The sequence below is a fragment of the Pygocentrus nattereri genome, chromosome 28 (genome assembly GCF_015220715.1).
Source record: "Pygocentrus nattereri isolate fPygNat1 chromosome 28, fPygNat1.pri, whole genome shotgun sequence".
NCBI classification, from domain to species: Eukaryota; Metazoa; Chordata; class Actinopteri; order Characiformes; family Serrasalmidae; genus Pygocentrus; species Pygocentrus nattereri.
This window is the reverse complement of record NC_051238.1, coordinates 19,349,122-19,370,084: the sequence shown is the minus strand read 5'-3', so window position 1 is coordinate 19,370,084 and position 20,963 is coordinate 19,349,122. Positions and strand designations below refer to the sequence as shown.

The 20,963-nt window shown below is 39.9% G+C and overlaps 1 protein-coding gene across 4 annotated transcripts in view; it reads left to right on the top strand.

Annotated features, from left to right (window-relative positions):
• cltcl1 (clathrin, heavy chain-like 1) overlaps positions 1 to 20,963 on the top strand; it is a 49,519-nt gene that overhangs the window by 2,235 nt on the left and 26,321 nt on the right. For 2 of the 4 annotated variants that reach the window (XM_017684535.2, XM_017684533.2), the window contains exons 2-8: positions 9,823 to 10,030; positions 11,276 to 11,278; positions 12,814 to 13,082; positions 14,722 to 14,883; positions 15,873 to 15,986; positions 16,202 to 16,375; positions 18,847 to 19,044. In XM_017684535.2, coding sequence (XP_017540024.2) covers positions 9,823 to 10,030; positions 11,276 to 11,278; positions 12,814 to 13,082; positions 14,722 to 14,883; positions 15,873 to 15,986; positions 16,202 to 16,375; positions 18,847 to 19,044 — 1,128 coding nt within the window. The remainder of the gene's footprint in view (positions 1 to 9,822; positions 10,031 to 11,275; positions 11,279 to 12,813; positions 13,083 to 14,721; positions 14,884 to 15,872; positions 15,987 to 16,201; positions 16,376 to 18,846; positions 19,045 to 20,963) is intronic. The other 2 variants (XM_017684534.2, XM_017684536.2) reach the window with 1 other exon arrangement.

The window sequence follows — 20,963 nt, the reverse complement described above, 5'->3', positions numbered from 1 at the left end:
AAATGTTCATTCCAGAGAAACTTACAGAGTAAGAACCGTTCACAGCAGCGATAAGAAGCAAAAGTGTTGAATGCATCTAAACTTCAAGTGGTTATGAATACACTGCTTGATGCATTAGATATTGTTTAGATATAAGATTTTCCCCTAAATATATTGTAAGTACATTCATGACAGAGAGGCACATACACTCACCTGTTCAGTTGCTTGTTAACACAAATAGCTAATCAGCCAATCACACGGCTGCAATTCAATGCATTTAGGCATGTAGAGGTGGTCAAGACAACTTGCTGAAGTGCAGACCGAGCATCAGAATGAGGAAGAAAGGGGATTTAAGTGACTTTGAACGTGGCACAGTTGTTGGTGCCAGACGGGCTGGTCTGAGTATTTCAGAAACTGCTGATCTACTGGGATTTTCACACACAACCATCTCTAGGGTTTACAGAGAACGGTCCGAAAAAGAGGAAATATCCAGTGAACGGTCAGTTGTGTGGACGAAAATGCCTTGTTGATGTGAGAGGTCAGAGGAGAATGGGCAGACTGGTTCCAGATGATAGAAAGGCAACAGGAACTCAAATAACCAACCAAAATCTCTGAGGAACGTTTCCAGCACCTTGTTGAAAGTGTGCCATGAAGATTTAAGGCAGCTCTGAAGGCAAAAGGGGGTCTAACCCTTTATTACCCAGAGAAAACTTTCCAGATTTACTGTGATTTATCAAAAATGCAGAAAAAAACTCACTGGTGGCTTTGGATGGAAAATGAAATGGCTGTGTAGTGGTTGCAGACGTCACAACCCTGGTTCCTATCACCGCTATTGTAAAGGGCCGTAAGTTTCTCTACAGTGTGCCATTTCACTTCAGACCACTTTGAATGGCTTTGTTTACATATCACAGGCTGAATTATGCAGGGAATTTGAAAAGCCAGTGGAATTCCCGTTTACCAGTGCTTTGCAAAGAGATTGGAATTTACATTTAAACTAAGGTGACGTTGGAGACCCTCTACTCATATGAAAAATAAATAAATAGGAAAACACATCTCCTATCAGATTTACTAACAAGCAGAGTTGCTAAAACTTGACAGGAGAGCGGTTTTGATTAGAATATGGGGAGAAGAAGCTGGTCTTATTTCCATGCAATGCCAGGTCATGGCTGTGCTTACAGACCTGTTAAACGACGAAAGCAGGCTGAAGCGTTCTGTTGTCAGCTCTCTTTGTAAGCTGTAACAGATGTAGAGCTTCAGGCTGATAAATGCAGGAGCGGCAGAGAACGCCAGAACATGTCAGACGTGTATTTGGAACTGTGACTCAGGTTTCCAAGCAAGATTTTGGCCGATTCTCTCACAGCACATCACAGTAAAGGCAGACGCTCACATCAGCCACTGCGCTGCATTCTTATCTTCTCCTTCAGCTGTGTGGTAGAGTTCGTTCTTTGGCTCAGTGGTGTATTTTGGGAGGGGGCTGTCTTGGACAATGCCTCAATGTTTTGCGCTCAGCGTTTCAGTGTTTTTTTCATGGCTATGAGAGCAGAGGGCAGGGTGAGGGGCCACCCGTGTGCTCCTGTTTGATGCCAAATGCTAATGAAGTTGAAGCTGCAATCATGATATAGTGCTGCCGGATACATTTTTCACTGACAAATGAGAAAAAGTGATGATTTTAGGTCCAGCATTTGGATTACAGTGATTATTACAACCAGCGCCCCATTTTTGTCTCATGCGTAATAACGAGTGGTGGGCATTTCATTACTTTGCAAAGATTCATGAGTGAAATGGACAGCATAGTGGACAGCACAGCGATCCAGGCAGGAACACCACTGCTTCTCACGTTATAGTAAATCACTCTTGATGGGAGCATCTGTTAATAAGCACAGTAATGTGTACAGTAACTGTCATGTCTCACTTAGCTCAGTAAAACTGATCAGTGATCCATCTTAACAGTTTATCTGGTCTTATGATCTTTGCACTTTATGTAATTGTTGGTTGTTGGTCTTATTCCATATCGGTCCGTCCCTGTCTACAGCCCACAGAGATTCCGCTTTGGCCCCGATTTATCTTGTCTCATCCTCAAATTGGGAATTTTTTTGGTCCACGCCCTGTGTTATTCGCTATTACATTGTTCACAGTGTGCACTGAAAGTCTAAGAACACTTAATATTTTATGGTATGTGGTAGAGACATCTGGAATTTGCTTCACGCCGACCTAATTGAGGCCAGATGCCGTCAGCCTCATTGAAACAGATAGTTAAATGAGTTCCTGTGGAATGGATTTGAATTTCTTTTATAAAATGTGGTAATGTATTTTGTAATTTGAATCATAGAGAGCTGAGCATGTAGAAAAATCTCATCTTCTTTCCTCTCCTCTCCTACTCTCAGACGCTCAGCTAGTGCATTTAGGTGAAGGAATGCAAGGAATCTGCAGATGGCAGGACTCTGGATCCAGCGCTGCACAGCCTTTTCCTTGAAAGTGTATTTTTCTGCTTCAGACCTGTTCAGCTTGATATTAATAACTGTGTGTGTGTGTGTGTGTGTGTGCATGTGTTCACTGCTGGTTTCTAATGGGGTTCCTAAACGCACTGAGCAGTGTTTACTACGTCACGTAGAGGCAGTATTTTGATTAATATTCTACATGTTGTCGTAAAAAAATGACCTAATCAAGACAGACTTGTAAATATTTTCCTTAATCCTCTGAGTATGGACATTTTGTAACCAAATATTGTCAGCAACTGTATTTCTAGGGCTGGGAACCAGAATTCAATACTTTGATAGTATAGAAATGACTTTGGACAGACCAACATTACCGAACACTCTCAGTAATCTAATGCCAAATTACCTAATACCTAAGTGCTCAGTCTGATCAGTATCATTGAGGCAATAAGCATGTTTGCTACAAACTCTCTGCTTGGTTGTTAAATTACATGTTGTATTATTATTATAAGTAGTTTTTAAATTCTGGTTCTCCTTTGATTACTCTGCATTTGCTTAATTTTTTAATAATCTGTTGAAATCAGTAAACATACTTAACTATAATGGTATTTGTATGGTATGGTAGCATGTAAATACAAATTATTCAGAATTTATTATAACATTTATTTATAACAAGTACAAATACAGATAGTGGTGTATCTGAGCAGCACTGTCTTCTAAATATGAGATTTCGGCGTACGATGTGGCAACTGGAACAGATATTTTTTAACAGATCTGAAATACAGAGAAGAGATACTCAAAAGAAGAGATACTTTAGGAATGGCGATGGCTTATTATTGTGTAGACTGGGTTGTAATGTTCGTATGCTATGCTGTTGTAGAGTACGCTGGGTTATTTTAATCATAATGAAGCTATTAGGCTATTTTTTCAGCACTCTGATGGTCAGATGATCCAGAGCAGTCCTTTTTAAACTCAATAGAAGCTCACCTAATGTGATTATGAGGAGGAAGAGGAAACAATAGTGCACCAGCATTCGCGCAAACCAAGTCAACTCAGTTAACCAAACAAGACACATTAATTATTTATGTCACTGTAGCCTTTTCTGTCATCCCACACACGCTTAACCCAAACTGCATGTACATTTATTCTAACATATAACATCATGTATAATAAGCACATGACTTGAATTAAGGTAAACCACCTGATCCAAACCACCTCTGGCAGACTGTGGATGTTTTATTGTTCACTGAAGCTTATTTCCAGCAGTGCAGCAGTGCTACTGTAGTGGAGCGCGTTGCTGTTTCATGTCCTCTATCCAGGGCCAATTTCATGCTGTTTGTGCAACTGATATGCTTTTGTTTGTCGCTGGCTCTCGTTTGGGTGATTGGGGCTGTTTTGAGTCAGCAGCTGCTCTACTGCAGGAGGCAGAGCGCAGCCTCTGTGCTCTCCAGGTTCCAAACTGCAAAGCTTTTAGTTTAAGCATTACGAGTCTTAAGAAGTTGTTCTCCTTTTCAGTGGAGCTGTTTTGACCTAAATACCCACCAAAAGCTTGAAAATACAAAAATATGGAAATTTCTGTGAATATTTGTTTTTATAGGAGGTTTTCTGATGCACCGAGTTTCATAACAGTGTTTCCCCATAAACAGGCTGTAATTGGGTGGCCCCGTTAGTATATTGACAGCCAGCCAAGTGTATTTGTCCCATTTTCACAATTTCTCTTTTGTTTCAATTTTGTGCCATTAAAGAAATTATAAACACAGAAGTTCATTTTATAACAGGATGCAATATCAGCTGCTTGTGTTTCAACCTTTCTTTGGTTCAGTGCTGCGTGCTGTGATGTTAAAAAACATTAAAATATTACAAGATAATAGACAACTTCTTTTTACTGTGGAGCATTGAGTAGGCCACCTAGCATACTAGTGCGTAGTCTTTGTGTTCATTGTTTTTATGACATCCCAAAAACAAACACATTCCCATATAACTGTCTGTTCAGCGTACAGCAGTTTAGTCCTGCCTATTCATAGTGACAGTGGCTGTGTTTACTTGCATAGAGTTTTTGCCGATCCGATTGAATACATTCCTATTACAGATTAAGACTGAGGTGTTTATATGCTCACTCTATTCAACAATCTGATGGAAAATCAAATAATCTGATCAAAAATGCATGGAGTACCACTTAGAGTAAACGTTACCGTGACAGAGAACCTCCAGTCAGGTCCAGAGTGAGATGAGTTTGTTGAAATAAACTGCTTGAAGGTCAGTTTATGTCAATCATAATTCATTCTACCTCTGCAACGTGAGTCAAACATGATGTCAGGGAGTGTCTCTGGTCTAGCTGGCCCTTGATGATAGGCAGGGTAGTGGGATGGGTAATGCTAGGGAGCGATGATGAGGCGGATGCACACACTGAGAGAAGCGAGATTTATAATGGGGCAAATCCATACTGAGGGTCAAGACAGTCCAGGGTCATAGAGCCAACACAGATAAAACGGGGAACAGACAAGATGAACACAGGGTAAACAAGCAACGGAGACCGGAAGAACGAACAGCAAACAATACAAACACCTCAAACAAAAGACCAGCAAGGGACTAGGGAAAACACAGGGCTCAAATACAACAGGGATAACAACGGTTAACATGACACAGGTGGAAAACAGGTGGTTACAGTCAGGGGCGGAGTCACGAAACAAGGGAGCAGGACAGGGAAGAATCAAAACAAAGAAAGCACATGGACAAGTAAACAAAAGCACATGGATGACTGAGAGGGGCCAATCGTGACAGGGCAGGTGAAAACAAGAATTTTATGGTTGAAATGAGATGATAAGAACAGTTGAGCTGAGTGTCTCCAGGGACTTGGCCTGTCAAGGTAAAACATTCAATTTAGATTTCAGGTTAAAATTTGAAAAACAAATTGAAAATTTGTTGATTTGAAAGCACTTATGGTAGAAGCCAGTGGACAGGTGCTGAAGATTGTCTGATCTTTCTAAATATAGAGAAATGTGACAAAATGATTGTCTTTGGTAATCAACTGTGCAAATTGGACGTTACACTCTTTAAAAGGATGGGTTCTTTACTAAAGAAATGCATCTTGAACACTCAAGGAACCTCTTTACATCATGAATAGGTTTCTCAGATTGAGAGACAATGTGCTGTAGATGTTTAAAAAGGGTTCTATATAACACCGAAAAGGGTTCAAGCTTGTACTTATAGAAGAACCCTTTCTTCGTTCTGTTTTTAGAAAGGTTCTATAAAATTCTGTATAGTTCTTGGAGTGTTTGTGGTTCTATATAGAGCCATTTTCTATACTATCTTTTTGAGGACACAGATTTGGCAGATTGGGGTTGAATAATACTAGAATTTCTTTAATCTGTTTCATCTGAGGGTGGAAATTTCAGTAGGACTAGATTTGTTTGCTGAGGATCTTTCTCATGTTTCCATATTTTGCAAGATGATGCTCATGATGATGATGATGATGATGGATGATTGAGATAGCGTTTAATGAGTCGCACACTGTTCCCGGACATGAAGGTAACATTCTGCCTGTAACATTATTAGAGATAGTTGGGATGAGGAAGCAGGGCAGCCTTGCAGTGATAAACCGATTTAACTCGGAGAGAGAGTTTTGCTATCCTTTGTTCTCAGTGTGCCTCTCTTGTCTCATCCATCATTTCTCCTCCAGGTCTGCTGGACAGTGCAGGACAATGGGCACCAGGTCACCATGACGATGGAGTCTTTAGAGACTAGACTTAACACCATTGTGGCCCTTCAGGAAATAAGTTTGTCTTCTCTTATTTTCAGAAGAGCTCCTCTGTTTTTTGTCTCGCTGACTTTGATGTCATGTCCATTGCTCCTGTATTCAGCCTCTGCACTTCTTTTGCCTTTTTGTATTTTTATTGAAGGTCTTTTAACTTTGTATGACATTAGAATAAATACAAAGAAGCACAGTAGAACAAAAACACAGTAAAGGTAGCAATAATTCTTGTTTTCAGAATGGTTAGTATCTTATGAGCTGGTTAAGAGGACAAAGGTTTGGTTTTGCTTGGAAAGGGGTAAACAAACACACTAACATCCAGAAAATCACTATTATATATATATATATATATATATATATATCCATCCATCCATTTTCCAAGCCGCTTCTCCGTCAGGGTCGCGGGGGGGAGCTGGAGCCTATCCCAGCAGTCTTCGGGCGGAAGGCAGGATACACCCTGGACAGGTCGCCAGTCCATCGCAGGGCAGACACACAGACACAGACAGTCACTCACACCTAGGGACAATTTAGCACACCCAATTGGCCTGACTGCATGTCTTTGGACTGTGGGAGGAAACCGGAGAACCCGGAGGAAACCCACGCAGACACGGGGAGAACATGCAAACTCCACACAGAGAGGACCCCGGTCACCCGGCCGGGGAATCGAACCCAGGCCCTCCTTGCTGTGAGGCGACAGCGCTACCCACCACGCCACCGTGCCGCCCTGTGTGTGTGTGTGTGTGTGTGTGTGTGTGTGTGTGTGTGTGTGTGTGTATGTATGTGTATGTGTATGTGTATGTGTATGTGTATGTGTATGTGTATGTGTATATGTATGTATGTATGTATGTATGTATGTATGTATGTATATATATATATATATATATATATATATATATATATATATATATATATATATATATATATAGTGATTTTCTGGATGTTAGTGTGTTTGTTTACCCATCTCCAAGCCTCTCCTCGAGGAAGCCCAGTATTATATGTAGTTAAAAAGCAGCTCCTGGTTTGACCAATCAGTGCTCAGTAAATTGAGCTCATGATGTAATTGATGATATTAACGAGTCTCTGTGGCGGCTGTGAAGGAGTCAAGGAAAAATATGGACCCAAAAAATTCTTGTTACTTTTTAATTGTTTTTATGTTTATTTGAATTATGAATACGACTTCATTCTAATGTATATTGTGAGAAATCTGCCAATGACAATACATAACCAATCATTAAATGTAGAACTTCAGTAATTCACATGTATATGTGGCCTGTGGAAAAGTTTTACTTTTTAAATTTATTTTAAAAATAAGTTAAACTCGGCAAATAAATAGAACGTGTTCTGCAATTGAATAAGGAGTAGTGAGATGGAGTGTGGGTGTCACTTCATTCCTCTGAGTCAGGGTTAGAGTGTGTGTGTGTGTTGTCAGCCACCCCCACCCCCTCTGGAGCTCCCCTTACGCAAGCGATATATTCCAGGAACACCAGCAGTGCTGCATTAGGTCTCTGTCTCTGAGGAAATGAGCAGTGATTCACCATCAGCTTTTCTGTCATACTGACCTCTGAGACCAGTCAAACTCTACAAATAAAAAAATTACATTAATTTGCTTAGTTTAAATATTTTTAACACACACCTCAAATATAGTATTTAACATGCATTTGATCTGTAAGATTAATTTTATGGCCCTCGTGAAAATTTTGAAATGATAAAAAAAAAGTTTTACTTCAAGAATCACAAAGATTCAAAAGTATCAGTTCACTGCAGTGCATTCCACAGATGCGCAAACATTTCAAAATATTACTTTACATTTTCATGATGGAATGGTATATATTATACACAGCTGAAAATATACCGTTTTCAAAATCTCTGAAACCCTACACGATATTGACACTGTATATTGTTGTGCTGGACAACGCCTGCGAAATGTCAGTGTTGCAGGGGAACTGAGAAACCATTGACAGTTCTGACCCTCGACATTTTTATCTCATGCAGCTGTAGAATTCCTGATGGATCCTGGCTAATGCAGCTGTATCATCTGTGCAGTTATGATGACCCTCTGGTTTGGTTCAGATGCGCCTGTTTGCTCCATTTCTCTATGTGTTTGATCCCTTGAAATGCCTTCAAACCTTGGTCCAAACCAGTTCTGTCACATACTAAAGGCCACACACTGTATACCAGGTACTCTATCCCACTTGCTCTGTGTGTATGCTGGTAAACCAGCATCATTTCGAGCGTGCATTTCGCTAACTGTTCCCTGAAAGTGCACTGTGTGTGCACTGCTACACGCAAACATGTTCTTCAGATGGAAATGTATTGTGCACTCCAGGGAATCACACCAGGAATTTTTGTGACATAATAAACAGTTATAATTATAATTATAATAGGTTAGAATCATGATGTTATACAAAATAATATCCATTGTAGTATTTTATATCAATTAAATGTTTTTACTTAATTTCAACATTTGTATTTCAGAATGTGTCAGTGGATTTATTACATTCAATTTGCCAACCCTGCTGTTAACTGCTTACATAGTATTGCCAATGAACTGCTGAAGTGTGCTTTCAGTTTCTCACGTTTTGACCTTATCAGACTGAGCATCTCAATAGTGATCTATTTTGAGAGTTTGGCTTTGGACCCTTCAGCTTATTTAAGTCTGTTGCCAAAGGAGTTACGACATGTGCATGCCCACACTGGCGGCAGTGAAGTGTATCGGCATGTAAAACTGGCACTTGTTGTGTGCTACTGTGTTGCACTAGGCTGCCTTCGCTGTTGGATGTACTGTGAGTGAACAAGCTCATACAGGGCACGATTCAGGTTGTTAAACACTTATTACTGTGTTGTCTAATAAGAGTAATGATAAAGCATTGCTGATATGTGACGTGAATTTAGTTTTGTCATAAACTACCTTTGTGAACAAAAAAATGAAAAGAAATTCAAATGTTTCTACTTAACTTGACCACATTCTTTACATATCAAAACAATGTAACAAGTCATTGAGAAATTACGATTTATTGCAGAAATAGCTACGTTTTCCACTGGCCTTCAAAGGTTAAAAGGCACTCCTTTTTAAACGTAATCATTAAAAAAGGACAGAACATCTGTTCATTTGAAACACATATAATAACAGAAGCCGTTGAGGTGTAGCTTCAGCACCTGCCCATTGGCTTCTGTTGTAATTGTTCTTGAGTTTTCTCTTTTTTTTGTTAAAGCTGCATCATGTGTCTTTGTCAAAATTGAAAAGAGTAGCATCACTACACTACAATATTGTGTGTGTGTGTGTGTGTGTGTGTGTGTGTGTGTGTGTGTGTGTGTGTGTGTGTGTGTGTGTATGTGTGTGTGTGTGTGTGTGTGCGTGCTGCTAATCACCTTGTAAAGCCTAAAATAATGGAAAAGTCAAAGACACTGGGTTGGATTTTGTCATTAGTCTTTACATACTAACATCTCAAAACATACTAACTCGTCTCAAAGGCAAATTCAGCATTGTCCTTATGAAGATATGATGACAATGGCAAATAAATGATTTACATCCTCGAAGAAGTAGTTATCAGCTGAATGCTACAGATGCAGTAGAGAAGAGTTCAACTTGAAATTTTGCGGCAGTGTTCCTTTAGATCTTAACTCATTTTGGGGTCTTGTTCTCTTTGTCTCCTGTAGCTGCAGACTATAGGGGTGAACCCAGCCAATATTGGCTTCAGCTGTTTGACTATGGAGTCGGACCGATTCATCTGCATACGGGAGAAGGTGGGCGAGCAGAACCAGGTGGTGATCATCGACCTTAGTGACCCCTCAAACCCCATCCGCCGGCCGATCACGGCAGACAGTGCCATCATGAACCCTGCCAGCAAAGTCATTGCTCTTAAAGGTGTGACTCTAACACCTCTCAAGACTTCTGATGCTGTTTCAATTATGATGTACAGGTGTAGTGTGTTAAATAGCAAGTAATAGAACTGCAGTGTCTCTAAAAGGTATTTCAGTCATTCATACACTGCATACACTCATTCATTCGTTCATTGATCTTCTCAAACTGCTTGTTCCAGTTAGGTTCGTGGTAGCAATAGGGAAAGCAGAGAGTCCTAAATGACCCAGTTTCCTCCAGCTCATTCTGGGGAATCCTGAGCTCCCAGGTCAACTTGGAGGTAACTTGCACCAGCAGCTTCTAGGATGACCTCGGTCTGGAATGGGAGGCAGCCAGGGGGCATCCTGATCAGATGCCTGAGCTACAGCCTGGAATGGGAGGCAGCCAGGGGGCATCATGATCAGTTGCCCGAACTACAACCTGGAATGGGAGGCAGCCAGGGGGCATCCTGATCAGATGCCCAAAACACAACTTGCTCCTCTCAGTAGCTCTGAGCTCCACACCCTATCAAGTACAATGTAGCTCACTACCCTGTGATTAAAGCTCATTCCTGCTGTTTTTATCTTTTATTTCTTTTATTCTGTCATTACTCAAAGATCATGACCATAACTGAGGGTTGAGATGTAGACTGACCGTTAAACATAGAGCTTTGTCTTATGGCTCAGTTCCCTCTTCACCAATTGGTCTGTGGACCGTAACCTCTCTGGGGAGAGAGGAGATACAGCTTGTGCAGAAGGTTAAGTACCAACAAGATATAGTTGGGCTCACTTCCATTCACATTGTTGGCTTTGAAACCAAACTCCTTGATAGGGTTTGGTCCCTCTCCTCTGCAGGAGTTGTACAGGGTGAAAGGCACTGGACGGGTGTGGGGATACTCACAAACCTCTAGCTGGCTCTAGCTGGAGTTTGTCCTGGTGGACGAGAGGGTTGCCTTAGTGTGAATTAAAATAGCAAGGAGGAAAATCGCAAGGAGGAGTGTTGTGTGTGCCCAGACAACAGATTGGAGTATTCGGTTTCACAGGAGTGGGTGGGGTTCTGGAAAAGGCTCCACCTACAGATAGTCTTACTAGGAGATTTCAATGCACATGTTCAATGCTCATGTTGGTATACTGCATACATTGTTTAAAAATATGAAGTTAAAGTGAGTTTGTCTCCTAAATACATTTTTTCAAAAGCTCTGTATGTTTCCTAAATCTCTGTTCTCTGTCTCTATCAAACTGCTTTTCAATGCATTCTGTTCTCTCTAAAAAGATGGTGAGTTCTGTTTATTTCCTGCTTTACTTTCTGTTTCTGCCTCTCCCTCTCTTGCTCTCTCTTTCTCTGCCTACTTGCTTTTCTCTCTAAATTTCCATGTCTTTGTCTTGTTAACTGGTTATCCTCAATCCATGTGTTCTGTCACTAAACCAAGAACATAAATCCACTGATGTGTGTGAATATCACAGTTCATAGCTCTTTAAACTGCAATAAGGTTTTGTCAAAACATTGGAATTAAGGATGTTGTTAATTTCAGGTGATATTTAATTTGTATGCATGTCAAAGGTTTTGGTTTCAGTTTGGATGTGCAGTCAAGGTAACGCAGACATTTCTTTTCCAATCTGCATAGTTAAGATTTAATACAACAACACAGCCCACCAGAATTTCATATTTAGCTGAATGAGATTTTTGCCAGCTTTCTATAAAGCTTATCCAACCTCATGACAGTTTCTAGAAAATAATGCATTTGTGGAAGGAGCATGGATAGGTGGGTTACATAATGTCATGTGCAAAAATTAAAAGCAGTTTTTTTTTTTATTATTTTCTAAGTAAAATAAGTTAACACATCCTCTACTGGGAACAAACTTAAATATGGTATTTGTCAGCAACTTTGTTTGCACCGTTTCTATTAGTGTAACATATTTATTGTAAAATAGTAAAACACAGTATAAAATGAGCCATAAGTTTTGCCCAGGACACAGCTGAGGTTGTTGAATTCAGCAAATGAATAGTAGCCCCATTTTGAAAATCATCTGCCACCCTCTTCACAGAAAAACAATGGTCTGTGGTCATTTTGCATGTCAGTCAGGTGTCTTTTTCTGTCAAAGTGGGCAAAACAAACACACACACACACACACACACACACAGTAGCTCCTCTGCCAGTAAATATGTATTTTGATCAATTGTTATCTGTATAGCAGACAACAGCACTGCTGTACAAACAGATTCCTTTAATTAGTCTTTAAGAGCAGTTATGCCCATTTGAACTGACTCAAAAATGCCCTTGCATTTCCCATGTCATCTTTGGTGTTTATTACTCATTTTTGCATGTGTAATACGGAGAAAGATGTGTAGATGTGGACCATATATGATAGTCTAAAGTACAGACTGCTGAGCTATGATTAGGGCCACTGTATCCATGTGGTCATATTCATTAGGATATCAGAAACAGATCCCAGGTCATGCAACATAGTTACTAATGTCAACCAATCAAGAATCTAACGTTAAATTTGAATCTTTGAAGATCTTTGAAGATTCTTTTCATTCATGAGATATAGATCTATATTTTGAATCTAATATTAAAGTTTTATTGTGACCTAAAATAGTAAGTCGAGAACTGCTTACATGTTTGGTGTTTAGATTATACACCAATCAGGCACAACATTCTGACCACCTCCTCGTTTCTGCGCTCATTGTTCATTTGATCAGTGGAGCTGATAAAATGAATGAGTATAGAAACAAGGAGGTGGTCATGATGTTATGACTGATAGGTTTATATAAAAGCAAGTAAGCAGCTCTTTTGTCTCGCTCCTTAGCTGCGAGGACACTGCAAATCTTTAACATGGAGATGAAGAGCAAGGTGAAGGCCCACACCATGACTGATGAAGTCATGTTCTGGAAGTGGATCTCCATCAACACCATCGCCCTGGTTACTGACACGGCTGTCTACCACTGGAGCATGGAGGGAGACTCTCAGCCAATCAAGATATTTGACCGGCATGCCAGCCTTGCAGGCTGCCAGATCATCAACTATAGAACAGACGAACCCCAGAAATGGCTTCTGCTTATAGGCATATCAGCACAGGTAAGTCTTGAGTGTGTGTGTGAAAGCCTCTGTTTCTTTAACTGTACTTTGATTTGTATGATTGTACAGATGGGTGACAAATTAAAGAAAAAACCTGAATGAATGAGTGCAGAAATGAGTGCAGATGCATTCCAGACAAGTGAACTGGAATGATGCAATTAAGCATAAGCAGTTAACATGCTAGTGTGCTCTGTGGCATGTGTAAAAAACTGAGCAGGACCTGTTGCCCTTGTTTTTGGGTTAAGGTTAGAGGAAGATCAGAGGAAGTGTAAGTGACTTTGGAAAATGGTTCTTCATTGGGACATGGACTGTTCAACTGGCTAGAGTTTCAATAAGAACAATGACTGTAGTGATGTCTGCGTTTAGATCTATGGGAAGTACTATGGGATCCATCAGTAAATAGGTTGGAAATTGTTGGAAGCACATTTTCAGTGACTGTGACACTTGTACATCAGTGTGATATGTAAGGGAAAACCGAAGAGTAGCTGTTACTCAAGTGATTGAAAATGTCAATGCAGGATGTGATCAGCCTGTGTCAGCAAGAACCGTTTATATTGTCCACAATCTCCAGTATCTCCACTTTTTCTGATTTTCATTTTATTGCATCATTGTTCTCCAGTCCTAGTCATGGAGTCATGGCTACCTTTAGTTCCAACTTGTATCTGATACACTGCCCTGCCCTGACTTAACTCTTAAGACATCTGAATCAGCCAATCAGGGAAATTTTGATTAGCTGCAACAGGTGTGGTAAATTGTGGTTGGAACTAGGCTGGAAATAGCCCTCCATAGTCATGGTTAAAGACCACTGTTCCCCATTTGAACACAGCCGCTGCCTTTACACTGTGTGGAAGTTTCATCATGAATGGACCAAAAAGAAATGCTCTAAAATTGCGGGAAATAAAATGTATTTACATTAACTTGCACTGAAAGTAAGGAATGTTTTTACCTTCTGCTGTAAAGTTCTGCTGTACAGTGACAATGTATACCTTCATAGAAAGCGATATTATAGTAGGATTGCAGTGCATAAACAACTCATTACAAAGACAAGTGCATTTTTGAGAGTTCAGTGATTCCACGTTGTGAATGCTTGACCCCAATGCTGAGGCAGTACAGTGTTGTGGTAGAATTTTTTCTGGCCTGGTTTGGGTTGACAAAGGCAAAGTTATTCTGGGTGGTTATCTTCATTCTATGATGAAACATTTCTGTCCCGATGGAGTGGCCTTTTCCAGGATGGTAGTGCCTCCACCCACAGAGCATGAGAGGTCACTGAATTGTTGGATAAGTATGACAGTGATGTAAATCATATGATATGGCCTTCGCCCTCACCAGATTTCAAACCATTTGAGTATGTATGGAAGATTTTTGACTGATGTAGTAAACCTAGCTACCCATCATCAGAATGGCAATGTACAGTGTTTCATCCCTCCAGTACATTTACAGAGACTTGCAGAATCTTTGCCAAGGTGTGCTGAAGCTCTTCTGGCTGCTTGTGGTGGTCCAGCAACTCATTAAGTCACATTATGTAGGCTTTTCTTTTAATTTGCCACCCCTCTTTGTGTTTGTTTATATGTGTATATATTATGTGTGTGTGTGTGTGTGTGTGTGATTGTAACACATTCTCTGTCTCTGGGCCCTGTAGCAAAACCGTGTGGTCGGCGCCATGCAGTTATACTCTGTAGATAGAAAGGTGTCCCAGCCCATAGAGGGCCATGCAGCAGCATTTGTACAATACAAATTGGAGGGAAATCCGAACCCCTCCACACTTTTCTGCTTCGCTGTTAGGAGTCAGGCTGGGGGAAAGGTAAGAAATCTGTATTGTTTTCCTGTTCTTTTGATTTTTTTCAATGACTCTGCTTCAGTCTTTCTCTCTCTGTCTCTCTCTCATACACACTGGCATAAAGCACGGTTTAGGTATATGTCATAGTGTAAATACTATATATATATATATATATATATATATATATATATATATATATATATATATATATATATATAATTACTTTTGTAGGTTATTGGCTTATTATTCTGGGTGTCATTTCAACATTGATAAGAACCACCTAAGCAAATTTAATGTTATTGTGTCTAAATTTCTACAACTTGGAAGTTGGTTTCTTATTTGCCAGCTTTTTGTTGACATGTTGTGTTCTACCTTAAATGTGCAGGTGCCTGAATGTACTTGCTGCACCAATCAAGGTGCAAGAGGAATTAAGAATAAGAAAAAGAAGCCAGCTTTAACATTTGTCTAATACATGCATCCCATACACTCCTGTCTCCAACTGACACTGTTGGAATTTTGAAAATATTGCAGTCATTCTCAATGTTCAAGCTGGTCCATGGTTCAACATGGTTAAACAAAACATACTGAAAAAAGTGTGTATGGATTTGAAAAACTCTTAACAGTCTTTACAGTCTTAATGTAGATAAACATCTTTTTTTCAACCAGTAGGTTTGAAGAAAATAGATATTTAATATGTGTTATATGCATTATAGAGTGTGCTGTTATGTGGTGAAAATGGTAATATTAAAATAAATAAATAAATAAATAATAATTTTAGCATTTTGCAGCCACCCTACGTATGATTTATTTAATCAGTCATGATCTGCAGTTGAGCATGTGTATTAATATGAACTGTGAATTTTAATGAATGATTTTAATTTAACTTTGTTGTAGTATCTCATGAATGCACCTCTGATTTTCTTTCCCAGTGTACAAATCTGTATCTGTCTCTGATCAAAATGTACTGTAAATCTGCCCGTGTGTGAACAACTTGTTTTCTCTCTTTGTTTTAGCTACACATAATTGAGGTGGGTCAGCCTGCACCGGGCAACCAGCCATTTGCCAAGAAAGCTGTAGATGTGTTCTTCCCCCCGGAGGCCCAGACTGACTTTCCTGTGGCCATGCAGGTACCCACACAAGGAAGAGTCATAAGACCCCAAGGGTCAAGGGAACAGAACCCCTTAGGCTATTCATATGAGTAGAGCAGTTACTTCATGATGACCTTCTCTCTCTCTCTCTCTCTCTCTCTCTCTCTCTCTCTCTCTCTCTCTCTCTCTCTCTCTCTCTCTCTCTCTCTCTCTCTCTCTCTCTCTCTCTCTCTCTCTCTCTCTCTCTCTCTCAGATTGGTGCAAAGCATGGTGTGATCTACCTCATCACTAAATATGGCTATATTCACATGTATGATCTGGAGTCAGGAGTATGTATCTATATGAACCGCATCAGCGCAGAAACAATCTTTGTCACAGCTGCTCATGAAAGCACCTCTGGAATCATAGGAGTCAACAAGAAGGGACAGGTTTGTTAGACACAAGCAAAAACACATTTTCACAGCCATGTAAACCCTTTTGACCTCTTTGTTCAACAAATGCAGAACTATGGCTGTTCGAGTACCTGGGGGCAGTCGTGGGCTGGAGGTTAGGGAACTGGCCCTGTGACTGGAAGGTTGCCAGTTCGATCCCCTCAGCTGACAGTCCATGACTGAAGTGCCCTTGAGCAAGACACCTGACCCCCAACTGCTCCCTGGGTGCTGTGGATAGGTGTGTGTGTGTGTGTGTGTGTGTGTGTGTGTGTGTGTGTGTGTGCGTGCGTGTCCAGCTCCACGAGCCTAACTGCTCTAGGTGACTTTACAGTGACTATACATCTCTGACAGGTTAACGTATTGCTCACTGAGAAGATAAGAGTCCTCAGCAGCATCCAGTGTAGTACTGGGTAGCTCTGTTAGCTCGTTTGTTAACCAATTGTTTTTGCTATTCCTTAATAATAAAATATTAAGTACACCCACCAATGTTTGAAGTCCCATTTTTTTGTTTTCCTTGCCTGCAGTTAACTAGATATCTGACGGATACTAAGTGCTGTAAAGCGCTATTTCACTAACACTAGTGAAATATATAAACAATCTAAAATATAATTACAACATTTTTGTGCTGATATTATCTCAATTCTTAACCTCACAAAAATTTCATATCAGTCAGTTCCTAGAATGTATACTGGACCATAAAACTGTGACATGAAAATCTCCTGAGGGGTTTATCAAGGATGTGCAAGTCACTGAACAGAGCGTAAACAGCCTTGTTTCTTGATGAAGTTCAGTTAAATGTGAAGAGTCACCAAGCTGAATTCCTTTACTATCCAGTTGTATGTAAACATTTTGTTCTTTTCTACATGAGAAGAAGCTTAATGCTACCTCTGCATGGAGCACACGCAAATATGACATGTCTGCATATCTCAGTGTGCACTTATTAGTTAGATTAACCTATTGTAAAAAAACAAAACAAACAAACAAAAAAAACCCAGAAAATGTAACATGCATAAGTTTGAGCACCCTTGCAGTCTGTACCTAGTAAGACCCTCTTTGGCTCACTCACACATACAGATGGTTTTTGTAGCCCACTAGCATTTTTCAAATTTATTGATTTAGGTGTTCTTTTCATCAAATCATGCCCATTTTTCCCCAGACTTTCCCAGGCTTTAGTGATTGTAGCCAAAGAGTTCATTTTTGTTTTATCAGACCACAGCACTTGATTCCAAAGTGCCTCTGGCTTATCTAAATGTTTTGCATATTTCAGACTTCTGACTTTTGTGATGAGATCTTAGCTTCTGGTGGTCCTTCCAATGAAATAATGATTGACCAAAACGCTGTTCAGTGGGTCAGTTCATCACTGTTTTCATGCCAGCCAAATTCTTAGCATTTGGTCCTTGGCAGTGATGTACAGGTTTTGCGTTGCGTACAATACCAATGTATACTCAGTTTTTTCAGAGATTTCTCTGTTTTCCAGATCTTATTTTCTTTGTTTCATTTCGTTCCTTCACTCCCATTTCTTAATGACATTTCAGACAGTGGAAGTTCTAAGCAGGATGTGTTCAGATATGTTTTATAGTTTTCTTTCTCTTTCTAGGAGAGAATTATCTTTACTTTCAGATCCGCAGTCAGCCACATAGTTGAGTCCATGTCTGGGGATTAAGGCCTAATAAATGAAATAAGCTCTGAGACCTTAAAAAGTTTAAAACAATAATTGTTTTTGTTTTTCCAAAAATGTTAAATTCAGCTAGTGAATAATAATTTTACATTATTTGAAGAAGTATATCATGTCTAAGTTTGTTCTGTAAAGAGGTGGTACTAATTTCTTTTCACTTAGAAAATCAACATATTGTATAATTTGACCAGGAGTCTGCACATGTTTGCATGCGACTGCACAGAAATAGTAAGGTACAAACAGCTTCTACTGAAATGTACAGGTAAGGACAGTATGAAATTATGTTATCCAAAAACAAAGAAAATAAGAAAAGGTGCTTCCCTTTATGGGGGTTACATACGTCAGCCTGACTCTTAGGTGAATTGTGATCCATAGGAGGTATTGAAATAGATCATTTGGATGCCTGGTTGAAATTGTACTCCAGTGCAGGTTATGGAAATACATGACAGACCTTCCTGACTGTTTTGTTTCATTACTTTGGCTACTTGCGTATTTATTTTAGGGTGCTTACATAACCTGTTTATGTGTTTGCACTGCGATGTGGAATTTATATCGGAACTGAAACTGTTATTCACAGCAGTGTCTTGGCTCTGTGGTACTTTGTCACAGTATTTTGCCAGTAGGAAAACCACACGATTAGTTAGTCTGAAAAACAACACGAAAGGATGTTGTGACTCAGTCTGTGAGCAGATGCATTTCGATGAGGTCTTTTTGATTGATATCTATTGTCTTTTCATTTCATTTGCAGTGTGTACAGGTGCTGTCAGTGTGTGTGTTGTGTGTGTGCCCACAGGTCCTTTCTGTGTGTGTTGAAGAAGAGAACATAGTGAACTATACCACTAATGTGCTGCAGAATCCAGAACTGGGCCTACGGATGGCAGTACGCAGTGATCTTCCTGGAGCTGAGGAGCTCTTCACGCGCAAGTTCAACACACTTTTCACACAGGGCAACTACGCAGAGGCTGCCAAAGTTGCTGCTTCAGCACCTAAGGTAGAGAACATGGACATACACACACGCATTTGCTCCCCCACTGTATACAGAATACTGATATCTTTTGATACTTAGGTTTTTAGGGAGATGTATGATAGATGATACTGTTGAGTGGTCCATGTTAAAAGATTAAATAAAGATAGTGTTATTGTGAGCTGCTCATAGTTAGAACTTACAGTAATGTATTTCTTTAATGAATTAGCTCCAACTAGAAGTCATTCATAAATATCACTTTAAATCATCCTTTTTACATACAGGTACAAAAATAACCTTATACTTAATACAGATAAAAGACACCAGTGCAAAAAGAAGTTATGAATAATGAGTGATTGCATGATAGCTTCATTTATGCTCTGCTTTACACTATAGCTAACAGGAGTGAACTTATTGGATGTCAAGCACATATTTTATAGCTCACAAATGCCACTTGTAAGTCTAGTACTGTTACATGTTTAGGTACCTAGTTTGAACAGGATTAAAAGGGTTATTTATTCAATGATTAGAGGCAGTTGTGGGCTGGAGGTTAGGGAACCAGCCCTGTGTCCTGAAAGTTGCTGACAGTCCATGACTGAAGTGCCTTTGAGCAAGACACCTAACCCCCAATTGCTCCCCGGGTGCCGTGGATAGGGCTGCCCACTGCTCCGGGCAAGTGTGCTCACTGCCCCCTAGTGTGTGTGTTCACTAGTGTGCATGTATATAAATGCAGAGGTCTTATTTCACAGTGTGCAAACACAGTGACAAATGGTTGTAAATTCAATTCAATGATAATTTAGTGGGTTGGGATGCTTGATGACTAAATGGGACATAAATGTCTATTGCATTGAGACAAAGGTTCGCAAATGTATGAAAATATATTAGTTATGACAGATAATTCTGGCATAAATATGAACTACTTTTAAAACTGTCTTTAAAACCTCAGTTCATTAACCAGGTCTCTCCTCTGACGAGGTTAAAGTAAATGTACAGTGATTACCTCCCACCTGTTTTGAGAAGACTGAGATATTTTTCTGTGACATTTTGTATCATATCAAATTTTAGCTTAAGCTGTCAGCTTCAAAAGATAGCTTTCAGATTTAAAATGATGAACTGTAGGCTTATGATTGGATATGAGCGTTTATACAGCAGTTATTTCCGGCCACGCAAGCTGATTGGTTGAAAGGCGTTCTAACCACGCTGATGTTTCAACATAACATCACAGGATTTTCACAAACACTGTATCACTCCACTAAGATGCCGTTGCTAAGCAACAAGTTTGAGCAGTTTGTGCTTCTTAGTTTGCACATAAACAGAAAATGAATAGCTTTAAGATCACATTTGACTGACAGCTGATTTGGTCTGACTCTGAAGATGAGACTACACTAAATTCCCAAACTGCCGTCACCACTGAGCAGCTTTTCAGTCGGCAGCTGTGACAGAAGAACAGCTGAACAACCTGGAATCAGCCAGAAATGAACCAACACCATTCGCCAAACGTGTGCTCTGATCTTCAGAGTCGGACCAAATCAGAGCCATAAAACTGCTGCAATAAAAAATGAAAGCTGCTCAGTGGTGACGACAGTGTCAGAATTTAGTGTAAGGAGCTGGAGAACGAACTGCTGACTGCGGCGAGTGAGCGGAGCTCATCGCTCTGACGCAGCAACAAGCTGCTTCTTAAGGAACTATAATTTGGTGGAAAGAATTGCTGACATTAAACCATATTAAATGGCACATTCACAACCCAATTTATTCACTTCTTACTTTATTTTACTGTTGTATAAAAGCAGTAGAACACTCAACATGCTATAACATCGTGACGTGATGTAGCACACTCCCTCGCATTCTGTTGCTTGAGTAAGTCATAGAAATTGAAGGAGTGATTTGTTGACCTTTGTATTATTTGAGTTTGCTTTCGGTCCAGCAGTTACAGATTATTCATCGTC